Source organism: Impatiens glandulifera, chromosome 4 (genome assembly GCF_907164915.1).
Source record: "Impatiens glandulifera chromosome 4, dImpGla2.1, whole genome shotgun sequence".
In the NCBI taxonomy this organism is placed as follows: domain Eukaryota; kingdom Viridiplantae; phylum Streptophyta; class Magnoliopsida; order Ericales; family Balsaminaceae; genus Impatiens; species Impatiens glandulifera.
Window position 1 is genome coordinate 695,271 of NC_061865.1, and position 14,685 is coordinate 709,955.

At 25.0% G+C, this 14,685-nt stretch overlaps 1 protein-coding gene and 1 pseudogene across 1 annotated transcript; one reads left to right on the forward strand and one right to left on the reverse strand.

Annotated features, from left to right (window-relative positions):
- Positions 1–2,416: 2,416 nt before the first annotated feature.
- On the reverse strand, positions 2,417–5,277 carry LOC124933860 (dnaJ protein ERDJ3A). Its single transcript, XM_047474300.1, has 7 exons — positions 5,117–5,277; positions 4,867–4,922; positions 4,696–4,769; positions 4,100–4,620; positions 3,626–3,967; positions 3,171–3,527; positions 2,417–2,984 (listed from the first exon to the last, which is right to left on the reverse strand). The coding sequence occupies exons 1-7, from the start codon at positions 5,201–5,203 to the stop codon at positions 2,697–2,699; spliced, it is 1,725 nt and encodes a 574-aa protein (XP_047330256.1). The 5' UTR covers positions 5,204–5,277; the 3' UTR covers positions 2,417–2,696.
- Positions 5,278–10,438: 5,161 nt separating this feature from the next.
- On the forward strand, positions 10,439–14,663 carry LOC124933719 (annotated as a pseudogene).
- Positions 14,664–14,685: the final 22 nt, after the last annotated feature.

Below are 14,685 nucleotides of genomic sequence, written 5' to 3' on the forward strand. Positions count from 1 at the left end.
CTATTGACCAAATCGAAATCGAGTTTTGATCAGTGGACTAACCATATGTCTGGTTCAATTCACTGTTTAAATAATAAAATATCGATGATTTAACCGATCAATCGTATATATATATATATATATTTTCTTTTTAACATACGGGAAATAATAAGTATAATGCATTTTTTTGTTAAGATTTTAAATTTTGATACACGTATTTATTATTTTGTATATTCGATGTTTTTTTTCTTAAACTCATTTTAATTTAATTAATATTATAATATATATTTTGTTTTTATCAAAAATTTACGAGCTCGATAACTTATTATTTATCGTTTTTTTATGTTTTTTTTTTCATGTCATCTTTTATTGTTGTGCTTAAACAATTTTTATTTATTTTTTAATATACATGTATCATTTAAAAAAAATATATATATATTTTGTTAAGTTAAATGTTTCTCAATTAGTTGTAGGATGACAATAAGGCGGATTGGGACACGAAAAATGCGTTTATAATTCCCGCTTCATTCTATTTTAGAGACTTTTTTACTAACATCATTCTCGCTCAGTTTTGGGAATCCTCGCATACCACCATTATACCATGTTATCTACAAAAATAAAAATAAAAATCTTTTATAAAATTATATAAACGGATGTTTTAATATATATATATATATATAGTAATATATAAAGAAATAATTTTAAAATTCTTATAAAATATGAAGAATAAATAAATATATTGGTAATGTTATATATTTAGTGGAATAATTTGATGAGATCGATACGAGTACACAAATACCATCCCTACTCTATCGCCATTCGGTTTTGGGGAAAAACCGACCCTAACAAAGCAGTTTGAATTAAAACCCGCGGGACGCTTTATAATTGAAAAGACTGATGAAATTATCAAACTCAACCAAACCGAATCTAACATATAAATTTTGAAAAATCGAAACCAATAAAAAAAAAATCAAACATAACCACTTACATGCCTACATCTGCATATATAGACTTAGTTCCATTCTTCATCTGATTCACATCAATATTTCCCTATTTTGACCATCTTTGTCCTTGTATTATTCTACATCCCGGATTTCTAAAACTGAAAAAGAGGTTAGGAGAGAAACACTTGTCACATATTTATGGCGTGTTTCATAAAATAAAAAATAAATGATTTAGTAATGAATTTAAAGTATCAAACTAATTAGATTTATTCGAAAATAATATTAATATATAAATTAAATATTGTCATATATTATAACTTATAATAAGTTTATTGAGTTTAAATAATAAAATAAATAATAATATCTATAAATAAGATAATAAATATAAAATAAGAATATCAACATATATTATATATTAAAGAAAAAGTGTTGGTATTTTTTTTTTTTTTTTTTATATATATCAAAAGTATGTTTAAACAATTCTCATTATTCTTTTATATACATATATCATTCAAAAAAATATATATTTAAAAATAACCCATAAAATTTAAAAGTACAGAGATTCATTTTAAATCTCACAATAATTGAGTATTAATTAATTACGAATTATAAAGATTTTTTTCTATTAAATCCATTAAGATTTTTTATTTACCTTTAGTGGAATATATATATTGTTTGGTCCGCAGGAGAATGGTAGAAAATGTTAAAAAAATTATTTTTGGTAAGATTTTAAATTCATAACTAAATAAATTTTTTTATTTTTAGTTTAAACCACTGAATTACACATTTTTACTTTTATGTTAAAAAGATGAATAAATTTAACTTAAATTTTTTATTTTTTTTATAAATGGACTGCCTAACAATAGAATGGTTGGGCCAACATACTCGCAATAAATAAAATGGTTGGCCCGGCCATACATCTACATCCAAAAATCCGGCTCTACATCTACATTCGAAAATTCAACAAATAAATGGAAAATCGTTAAGGTATTGAAGAAATAATCCAATACATAATTAAAGTATTTGTTTCTTAGAAAATCAAACTTTTCACTAATCACTGATAATTGTATATGGGAAAGAAAGTAACCATAAGTTATGACAATCATTGTCAAATAAGTTTAAAATAAAACATCAATATACACGCCCTATCGACAAGAAAAGAAGAAGATGATGCTCCCATCATTCCTAATTCATATCGCCCTATCGACAAGAAAAGAAGAAGATGATGCTCCCATCATTCCTAATTCATATCGCCCTATCGACAAGAAAAGAAGAAGATGATGCTCCCATCATTCCTAATTCATGTCGCCCTGAAATTTTTCCTAATTCATGTCGCCCTGAAATTTGAACATTTCATTTTCGTCGAGACTTCGTTGTCTCAACCTTCCGCTCCAATCAATCAGTACAACTAACACCTGAAAAAGACTATTAATACCACCCTAATCCATTTTCTAACTGCTAAAAATAACTCTGATTTTCAAAATGTTAAAGGCTAAAAGAATAAATCTGCAAATCTGTTGGTTCCATCAAAGGATGTCTGGTCTTATTACCCAGATGCTATTTTTTTTAAATTTTCATCACAAAACTGTTTAATACTTTACACATACTATTCAAAGACAGCTTCTTCCTGATACTAAAGGAGCTCTATTTCTATGGCTGAACTGAACCAAACCAAACCATTTTACAAATACCTTATATTGCAACTTCTCTTCGACTATACACACTCAAAACTTGGTTCACTTCTCCGAAATCCAAAAAAGTAATAAAATAATCTTATTTGAACTCTGGCCTCTGCCTTGTCTTTGTGAACACAACATCGCCATTGAGAACTTCAGCAACAAACCTTTCCACTGCTTCAGTTGTTAAATCGCCTGTAAAAGATACAAACTTCCTCCTTTTGGGTTTGTATGCTATCAAGATCTTGTCTTGTGATCTGAATCCAGACTTTTCCAATGAGTTCAAGAATGCTGGATACTTTGAAGCATCCACTAGACCATAAGACACAGGATCCTTCACATTGTAAGCCGTTTTATGTCTTCTTAAGAATGATTTTTGAGAAACCTGGAGAAAGACCAACCAAGTTTTAACTTCTCAACGAATCCATAAGGTTATTTCAAAATAACCTTGTATATATTTTCTAAAACATAAATAGAAGGTAGTTTGATATTTGTATGATTTTAACAATGTGATTGATGATGGGATAATGGGCCAAATTGAAAAAGGTCTAAGAGATTTAGTTTGACTAACCGATGATATAACAGATTCAAGCTTCTCTCTTCCCCTTGACGACCTGAAAGCACCAATTATGCAAACAGGAATGTTCTCTCCACAAACATCATCAAAATTATTGCCCGTGAGAACTTTTACACGTTCATCACTCTGTTCAAACTCCGGTTTTTTGGACTGACTAGAATAACCTGCCTTCTTATTCTTTTTCTCGAATCCATCTAGTAAAGCACTAAGATCTTGAACAGCTGACTTTATATCCTTCACAGAAATTCCAGTTCTCAGAACTTGCATTTCTCCATTGGATTGCCAGCCAACAATAGCTGGAAGAGTATCTACCCCTAGCTTTCTTAACATTGGGTCAGAGACATCACGAATCTGTATAATTCAAATAAGGGAGTCAAGGGTCTAACATGTGGTGGTGCCTAGTGCCTACATAAAAGTAAAAATAAGTATTACATACAAATATACACTACCTCAGCATCATAGAAGATAAAGCGTTTTTGGTACAACCCGCTAAGCACACGCCATATGATAGGGGTGTCTTTCTTTGTTGAGAGAAGCAACAACTTGGGCAATTTTTCTGAAGAGCTGGAAGATGGATCAAAACGATTCAAGTCTATGCGTTTTGAGAACTTTGGAAGATGTTCTTGGCAAAATATCTTCAAATCTTTCACAGTTAAATCCCCATTATACTCCACCAGAGATGCATCATCCCTGGTTCTATATGAGTACACATACACCTTAGGAGAACGATTCAGATACACTCCCAGTTCCTTGCAGAGGGATGATTCAGCTCCACAGTCTATGCTACCAACCTTAAAAACATGAACTAGATTTGTCATGGAAAGAAGAAAATAAATTGGTTCTACTGAGAGTGTTAATTTAGGTTAAGCACATTTTGCATCACTATTTTCCAGTACAATAATAACCTACAAGATTGTTCATACCTTCAGTGCTCCTTCCAATTTTCTAGCAACCTCCCCAACATGAGATTCATAATCATGCTTCCTCATTGAAGGACCATGAAAAAGAAACAACCATGTTATCCCTTTATCTTTTACTTCTTGCTTATAAACTTTGGAGTTGATTGGACGAATGCTCTCAGGAGAACTTCTCGATCCATGTTGGGACCTGGAAGAACTACTGAAACTGCCAGACTGACTTCCTCCATCCTTGTTGCCTCCAAAGAAATTGGAGAAAATGTCATTCAATCCAAAACCAAACGAACTACCTCCTGGTTCTCCAAAAGAGAAAGAAAATGATCTGGAATTTCCTTGCCCATCCATGTTTTGCCATTCATCAGGCCTAGATCCATATCCACCATTTCTCCCAGGTCCACCATTCGTGAAGTAAGAGTATCCCCCTCCTTGATTCCCAGCACTCCCAGGATCAAATCCTGGCTGACCCTTCTCATCTCCATACAAATCATAATTTTTTCTCTTCTCTTCATCCGATAAGATGTCGTAAGCTGGAAACAGGTCATGAATTTAACATTATTGAATAATGAACAAAATAATGAATAGTTAAAGTTTATGATCTGTACCATTATTGATCTCAGCAAACTTCTCTTGTGCACCCTTGTTCTTGTTCTTGTCAGGGTGATATTTAAGTGAAAGCCTATTGTCACAATTTTGAAAATTTCAGATAACATAATTCATCCAAATTTCAGCAGCAACCAAATATAAGATGACAACAGTCAACAGGAGAAACATACTTGTGAAAAGCTTTCTGGATTTCGCGCTGAGTTGCAGTGCGTTCGACCCCCAGAATCTGACATAGAGGAGCAAAAGAAGTTTAAACCCAATGCTGAAGAATAAACATTAGGGAAATATCTGAAATTCAGACATAATAATGGACAAAAGACCTAGATTAACAAAACCAAACAGATGAAGTTCAAAACAGTCACTCTAGAAACTTGATTACACTCGAATGGAACTGAAATAAGTCAAATAACAAAAAAATACCTTGTAGGGGTCGAGGGTTTTCGCTTCTAGGGCAACGAATAAGATCGACGCCAATGCCAAAAGCCATAATCTTTGATCGAGTTTCATTTTCCAGAACTGAATCAATATACGGATGATCTGAGCTTTCGATTTGAGAGAATTTGCAACGAATTTGTATGCAATTATATTGTAAACAGAGACAACCAAGAAAGGGGAAATAAAGCTTTAAATAGGGTCTCGCTGGGGACGAAAATCCAGAGACTTCGACGGTTATAGAGCTGACGTGTCTAATGCAATTTTGCTCCACGCAAATCAACCAATAGAATTTTAGAATTCACGTTATTATCATAAATGTTTAATTATTCAAATTTGGAGATGTTTTTTAATAATAAATTTATATTATATATATATATATATATATATATAATATCAGTTTTGGAGCTGTTTTTAATAATAAATTTATAATATATATATAAATTTTGGAGTTTTTATTATTATTATAAATTAAGTTTTTTAAATTAAAATTAGGTAAACTAAAGACGCTGGCACAACACGACTCGTGTGCCCCACCAATAACTGGTATTTTTTATTTTTCGTAATATTAAAATTTGTTTTAGATATATAATTACATCTTTTATTTTTTATATAAATAATTATTTATTAAAATTTATAAAAGAAGTAAATTTAAAAAAGATTGAAGGTGAAATATAATATTTTTTAATACTAACATTATTTTTATATTTAATATTTTTTTCATTATAATAGATTTTCTTGGATAGTAAAATTATTGTTTATTATTAATGATTAAAAAACTGTAAATATGTTAAAGTATAGTTAATAAAATTATAAAAAATGAATTAGTTAATAACATATTTAAATAATGTATTTTAAATTTTAAGTATAACATATACAATATATATATTTATTTGTTACAATTGTCAATCTCTTTTGTTTGATATATCATTATTAAAAGCTCCCTAAATAAGTTCTATACATTATTTAAATTTGTTATTAATTCATTTATATTTGATAATATCATTAAAGAAAATGTTAACAAATTAAAAGCTTTTTTTCTAAAATTGGTAAAATAAGACTTTTTACAATTTTAGTGCTGGAAAAATAGTTCATTTATTTTGCGATAAATTATACTTCTATCAGAAAAATAATTTTATAAATAATAATAATTTTATTCAAGAAAATTAATTATAATGAAAAAAATATTTAATTTTAAAATCATTTAAAAATACAGTGTTTCAATTGTAGTTTTTTTCTATAATTTCTTAATTTTAATTTTAGTATTGCGTATTAGATTCTAATAAATTATTCTCTCTGTATATAAAAGTTGACAACATTTTTTATTTTAATAGTTATTAATCTCTCAGCGTTGAATATAATGGTTTATGCATAATGAGTCAGTGTCACATTTTTCATTTTTCAATTATTAAAAATATTTTTTCTTTTTTTAATTAATATAACATATTTTAGTATTAAATACTTTAGTAATAAATATGTTTGATATTTAAAATGGTGAAAAGTTAACGGAATACATTCCAGCAAGGGGCGGACCAATACACTTTTTAAAAAGTTTGTTAAAGATACTATTATTTGTTATTTTCTTAAATTCTACTAAATAATGTTAGTTTATTATTGAAGTGTAAAAATAAAAGTAAATATGATTTTTCACTTTTACTATATTAGAAAGTATGGGTTTAATTTTTTAATTAACTAAAATAGTAAAATATGTTATATTTTATTTAAAAGAAAAAATATTTTTAATTATATATTAATTTTGTTAAGTTTACTGAAAAAATGAAAGATAGCTAGACACTTATGCATGGATAGATGACGGGTTCACCTATGTTGAAAAGACAAATAACAACAACAAAAAAAAAAATGAGAATGTTGTTAACTTTTTATACATGTATATATAGAGAGTAATTTATTAAAATCTAAAATATAATAATAAAAATAAAATAAAAAAATTATAAAAAAAATAAAACAGAAACGCCATATTTTTTAATAATAACATTATTTTTTAAATTAAATTATTTGTTTTTAATTATAATTGATTTTCTTAAATATGATCATTATAATTATTATTTATTTATAAAAATATTTTCTAACAAAAATATATATTATTGCAAAATAAATTACTATTTTATGCATTCAAAATTGTAAAGCAGCTCCTCCTACCAATTTTAACAAAACAAACTTTTAATATGTTAAAAACAAATTAATAACATTTTTAATTTTAAATGATTTTATTTAAAAATTCTAATATATATATTAATTATTAAAATGAAAGAGTTAATAACACATTTAAATACCCATAAATCACAAAATAGGAGTATAATATCACATAAATATATATGATTTATTTATAATTAATAATATTGATAAATATTATTATTTATCTTTCAATTATTAATAAAAGAAAATCTTCTCATTTATAGAAACCTTCATTGTTAAAAAATATATTATTATTTCTCTTTCAAATATTAATAATAAAAAAAATTAAATGAGATAAATTGGGTCCTGCTAACTTTTACTTAAAATAAAAAAATTTGGTAAAAAAGGAAACTCACTAATATTGTTAATATTTATTAATTTACTTTGTTAATTTTTTAAGAAAAGACAAATAAGAACTAAATTTTGGGTCTTTTTAAGTATAACTCTACATTCTCCACTGCATTTTTTTATTTTAGAACTTGATCTTCTTTGGTGTCTACTGTTTGGTAGCACTTATCAACAAGAGGATCTTCAATCTTTGGGTTAGGATAAGAAGATAAAACAGATTCTATATAAAAAATAATAATAAAAATAAAAAGATGCATATACATATTTATAAGTGAAGAAAAAATTATACATAATGAGAAAAAAAAAACAAAAAAGTTTATTCATATCAATATGGGACTCTCCATTAATATAGAAAATAACAGTACACACTAACAAATGTGATTGAAATTCCTGAAAACTAATTTAAGTAAATTTGTTGCACAACACACTACACGTGTTATAATGTATATATTCAAGTTTTAAGACATTTTTAGTAACTTAAAAACAAAAAATTATAAAATTACAAAGTTTGATCACTATTACAAATTAATCATATTCATTTTATTAAATAAAATTAAATTTGAAATAATAAGTAATACCACTATTATTTTCAACTGTTTTTTTTCAAAATTTTAGGGTTTTACAGGAAACTCCGTTGGAGGAGTTGGAGGAACAAGAGTGATTCCTTGTAAGTTGTGTTGTTATAGTATAATGTTTTGACAACTTATATATTTGTTGCATCATTTAGATAGACTTAAGAGAATGTAATATGTAGGTTTCAATACAATGTTATGTATGATCTCATGATGTTGCAAATGTTTGGCTGTTGTGTTCTAAGCTTTGTTGTGTTTAATTTCCAGTTTTAAAAATTGAACAGTATACTTGAAAAAAGAGGGATAAATATATATTAACAGGATGATCAATAAAAGGAAAGAAATATATTTTTAAAACTGAAAAAATGCATCGATACATCATAGCACGACACGGACCGAACTCATTATGCATTGACTCGACGATGTTTAACCGTGGTTGAAAGACGAATAACAATAAAAATTAAAATTATTATTAACATTTTATACGTATATAAAGGAAACTCACTAATGAATCAAATAAAGTTTATTATTATTTATTAATTTACTTTTTACATTTTTAGAAAGAAACTAATGTGAATTTGCAAAATAACAAACTTTCTAATTAATTGTTACAGAAAAAATTTGTGTAAAGCTAAATAAGAATTAAATTTAGGGTCTTTTAAGTATAGTTGTACATTCTTCTGTCCCATAATTTCAGTAATTTTAATTTTAAAACCAAATCTTTCAAATGGTGTACTTCTTCATAGGATCGATCAATCGCTGGATTAGTTTAACAAGAAAAAATATATTTTGAACAATAAAAAAAGGATGCACAAACATGTTGTAGTTGAAGAGATAAAAGTTTATAAATGATAAGAAGAAAAAAAAATACTTGTATGTCTGTATAATACATGATAATTAACTTAGGTAAACGACCCGAATAACACGAGTTCGTCGTGTCTGATAAGACACAATCCAATCTTCTGCATGTTACCAGAGTTGAGACTAATTTTTAAAAAAATCTTAAGTAATCTTTTATGATTTCTTTTAAGAATTTTTTAAAAAAATATATGAATTCTAAAATTACAAAGTCTGATCACTATTACAAATATCAAATTAAACAAAAACTACCAAAACAAAACAAGGTCAAAACCAATGTTATTTTATAGTAATTGAACTAATTCAGTTTGATGTTTCACATCCTTTGTTAAACAAATCATTTGCTACATATTACTTTATATTAACAATTTATATTTTATACCTCTATAAAAACATTTTTTTTAATAAAAATATTAAATTGAGGTATTATTATGTTTATGAATTTGTGTTATTTTTAATTATAATTGTTTTACTTGAATAGGATTCTAGCTAATTATTTTTTATTTCTAGATAAAAATATATATTATTGCAAAATAAATGACTATTGTACGACATTAAAAAATTGTAAGGTGTTTAAAACCAATTAAAAAACAAGCTTTTAATATGTTAAAAATAAATTAATAATTTTTTAATTTTACATAATTTTATTTAAAAATTATAATTCATTTATTAATTATTAAAATGAATAAGTTAATAACACATTTAAATATACATAAATCCCAAAATAGGAGTATATACAATATCACATAAATATGATTTATTTATAATTAAAAAATATTGATAAATTTTATTATTTCTCTTTCAACTAATAATAAAAAAAATATCTTCTCATTCTTCTAACCTATATATGAAAAATATTATTATTTTTCTCTCAACTATTAATAAAAAAAATCTAAATAATTAAACATTTAAAAATTTGGTAAAAACAAGGAACTCACTAATATTGTAACAAACTAATATTTCAAATAAGTTTATTAATATTTATTGTATAACTCTACATTCTCCACTGCATTTTTTATTTTAGAATTTGGATATTCTTTGGTGTCTACTGTTTGGTATCACTTATTAACAAGAGGATTTCCAATCTTTGGGTGAGGTTAAGAAGATAAAACATATTTTTATAGAAATTTAATAATAAAAATAAATCTATACATAACAATATTTACAAGTGAAGAAAAAATCATACATGATGAGAAAAAATACACAAAAGTTTACTTATATAGTTATGAGACTCTCACTTAAAAAAGAAAATAATAATACACTACCAAAAATATTAATAAAAATGTAGAATACCTAAAAATTTAAACGGGTGACACAACACGACACACAATGTATTATGACGGTATAGCCTAGTTTAGAAAGAAAAAATAATATTAAAAGAATCATTTAAGACTTTTTTTTTAATAACTTAACAAGATAAACTATAAATTATAAAATTTTATAGTTGAACACTATTACAAATCAGATTCATTTATTAAATAAAAATTAAATTTGAAATAATAAGTAATACCATTATTATTTTCCAGTTTTTTTTTTTTTTTTTTTTCAAATTTAGTTATTTTGTTTGTTTGGTGTTAGAGGGGTTGGAGGAAAAAGCGTGAGTTGTGACCACTGATAGTAAACCAAACATTTTTTTAATAAATTGAATTATTTCAGCTTCGCAGATCCACTATCGAAACCAAGGATCATTTCATACATATTACTTTATATTATCTGATTTATATTTTTGTTTATAAAAAAATAAATTGGGTATTATAATATTTATGAATTTGTGTTATTATTATTATTTTTATAAAATATAATTTTGGATTATTATAATAATTGTTATTAAACTGGTTGCTATTATTTTATTTTATTAATTTGTGTTATTATAATTAATTTATTAAATAAAATTATAATTAATTTTTATTTATAAAAATATTTTTTTCTGATAAAAGTATATATTATCACAAAATAAATTATTATTTTTAGACTTCTTTTCATAACATTTTTTTAAAAAAAACTTTTAATATATTAAAAATAAATTAATAACATTTTTATTTTTTTAAATAAATATTATTATTTTCTGAGTAATCTATTTTTCAACTTGTATTAAATCTGAAAAGTTTAATTAATATTTAATATTTTCTCTTTCAACTATTAATACAAAATTTTCCTAATTTTATAAAACCTGTATAGTTAATTATATTAAGAAAACTTATAAAGAAAAAAAGGAAACTCGTTAATATTCTAACAAACTAATGTTTATAATAAAGTTTATTATTATTTATTAATTTACTTTTTACATTTTTAAGATTAACTTATTTAAATTACACAACAAAATTTGTGTAAAGCCAAATAAGAACTAAATTTTTGGGTTTAAAGTATAACTCTTTACATTCTTCTACCCCATATTCTTTTTATTTATAATTTTAAAATCAGATCTTTTTTGTGTCTACTGCTTGAAAGCACTTATCAACAAAAGATGATCTGCCATCTTTGAGTTAGGTTAAGAAGATAAAACAATTTTTTTTTTAGAAAATTAATAATAAAAACAAAAGGATACACAAACATATTTGTAAAGAGATTAAAAAAACATATAAATAAATAAATAAATTACATATATTGACAATAATGCTCACTACACGAAAATAATAATAGTAGTTTGTCATGAACAAATGTACATAAAATAACTGAAAACTAATTTGTGTAAACCGATGTCACAACACGAGCACAAGACATTCTTATATGTTATGTCGTGTATAATATAGTTTTAAAAAATAAAGTAAAATTAGTCATTTAAGACTTTATCTTCTAAGTAACTTAAAAAAAATAAAAATTCTAAAATTACAAAGTTTGATCACTATTATAAATTATATTCATTTATTAAAATAAAAATTAAATTTGAAATAATAAAAAGTAATGCTAACTATCAAACCAAATTAATTTGGCTAAACAACAAATCTCAAAAATAAAGCAAATTAAAATAAAAACAATCAAAAATCAACTAAAGCAAAGTATAAATCAATATTATTTTATAATAAATTTATTTAAGTTCACTTTTGGTAGTGATTATAAGGCAATTGATAATTTGACATGCATTACTTTAATTAACGAATTTATATTTTATAACTTTATAAAACTTATTTATTTATTTTATAAAAAGATTAAATTGGGATATAATAATATTTATGAATTTTTGTTAATTATTATTTTTATAAAATATAAATTTCGATTATTATAATAATTATTTAATGTTTATTAAATTTGTGTGGTATTATTTGAAATGAGTTTGGTATTGTTGTTAATGAAGGATTTATCCATCTTTAGGCCAGCTTAAGAAGAAAAAAATATTTTGAAAAAACAATAATAATAAAAAATGCACAAACATATTTGTAAGTGGAACAAATAAAAAAAAATTATACGAGTGAAATTCTCCATTAAAAATGAAAATAATACAACTTCACCCAAAGATAATATAATATGTCACAACATCATTCTTTCGTGTTTGAGCACGACATAGTCGTCCAAATATTATGTCGTGTATAACCTAACTTAAAAGAAAACACATACTCATTTAAGATTTATTTTAAATATCTTTTAACTAAAAAAAATATAAATTTTAAAATTACAAAATCTGATCCCTTTTACAAATCATATTCATTTATTAAAATAAAAAATAAATTAAAAATAATAATAAGTAAGATAAAAATAAACCAATTTATAACAAAAACAACCTAAAAAATGCTAAATATTCATTTATTTGGTGTTGATTTGACAAACTTGATTATTTGATATGTTATACTTTATATTAATGATTTTTATTTTTATTTTGTTTATAAAAATATCAAATTATGGTATTATAATGTTTATGAATTGTGTTATCATTATTTTTATAAAATATAATTTTTAAGAATTATTAAATCATGTATTATTTTATTTAATTCATTTGTGGTATCATAATAATTGTCTAATTTGTGTGAACTTGTTTGATAAATTTAAGTGTTATGTATAAGTTATTGTTTACTTAACTTTTTTTTTTTTTTTTTATCAAATTACAGTACTAGATTTTTTTACTTGTTCTTTTTTATAATTTATAATTTTGTATAAAAATATAATTAATTATAGAAATATTTAAACTATTTACTAAAATATCCTTTATTTATTTAAAAAATATATTTTATTTTATACTTAAACAAAGTCTAAGTGTTAGATTATAGCTTGGATATTTTTCCTTCCTTTGACAATGAGCTAACTGGGTTAAGAAGAAAAAAGCTTGCTGTTTTTGTCTCCGGTGGGGGCTCAAACTTCCGGTCAATTTATGAGGCTACAATTAATGGATTAGTTCATGGAGATGTTGTGGTTTTGGTGACAAATAAACCAGGTTTGTTTGATTGATTAAGAAAATTCAGAATCATAACTAGTTTTTGTTACATAAGCATATGCCTTCGGGGTGTTTGAATAATTGTCACAATGAAACTATAAAAGCTTTAATTAAATTACAACATTATGTTAATTGGAAAGTTTATTTTTGTGAATAATCTTGCATTTGTTTATTTACATTTGATTTCATACTGGTATTGACTTCAAATCTATTTTCATGAAATTTACAGGTTGTGGAGGTGCAGAATATGCTAGAGATATTGGTATTCCGGTCATTTTGTTTCCCAAAACTAAAGAAGATAAAGAGAGTATTTCAGAAGATGTTTCGGCTAGAAGTTTAGCGGATTTTAAGAACTTCTTCTGATCGATGGAGATACGAGATTGACTTTATCCTTTTAGCTGGATATTTAAAGCTTATACCAACAAGACTGATTCGTGCTTACCCACAATCAATCTTAAATATCCACCCTTCACTTCTTCCGGTTTTTGGAGGAAAAAGATTTTATGGAATGAAAGTGCATAATGCAGTGATTACATCTGGAGCAAGGTAGTTAAGTATAGTGATTTCAGTTGCTGGTATTGTTTTGTGTGCGTGTGAAACAAATCTTCATTTGAAACGTTTTACCATTTAAATACTATATAATTTCAGATTTTCAGGTCCTACAGTTCATTATGTGGATGAACATTATGACACTGGTAGAATTCTTGCTCAAAGAGTTGTACCTGTTCTTGCTGATGATACTCCGGATAAGCTTGCTGCGAGAGTTCTTCATAAGGTCATCATTTCTTCTTCATATAGCTTGTTGGAAGTCGGTTCAATATCATCTACAATAAACTATATTGGATTCAATAAAAGTGACTATTCTAAAAAAACATATGTTGCCTATTTATTAAAGCAATATTTTGGCACAACTCTTGAAAAATTGCCAAAATGGCTAGACTATGATTCCATTAGTTTCAAAATATTTTGAATTCTTGTCTAATGTATTTTGATTGAATTTTAATCTAGGTGAAAATAATGAAACCAAATTAAGGGAAATAGCATTTACAGCAATCTTGGTTCATTCTTTATATGTTGTTTACACAAAAATACAATAAATTCTTGTTATCAGGAGCATGAAGTGTATGTGGATGTAGTAGCTGCGAGTATTGCTAGCACAAACATGTTAGTTAGAAAAACTGTTCATTTTGTTATGTAACTTATCATGCTAACCTCGTTAT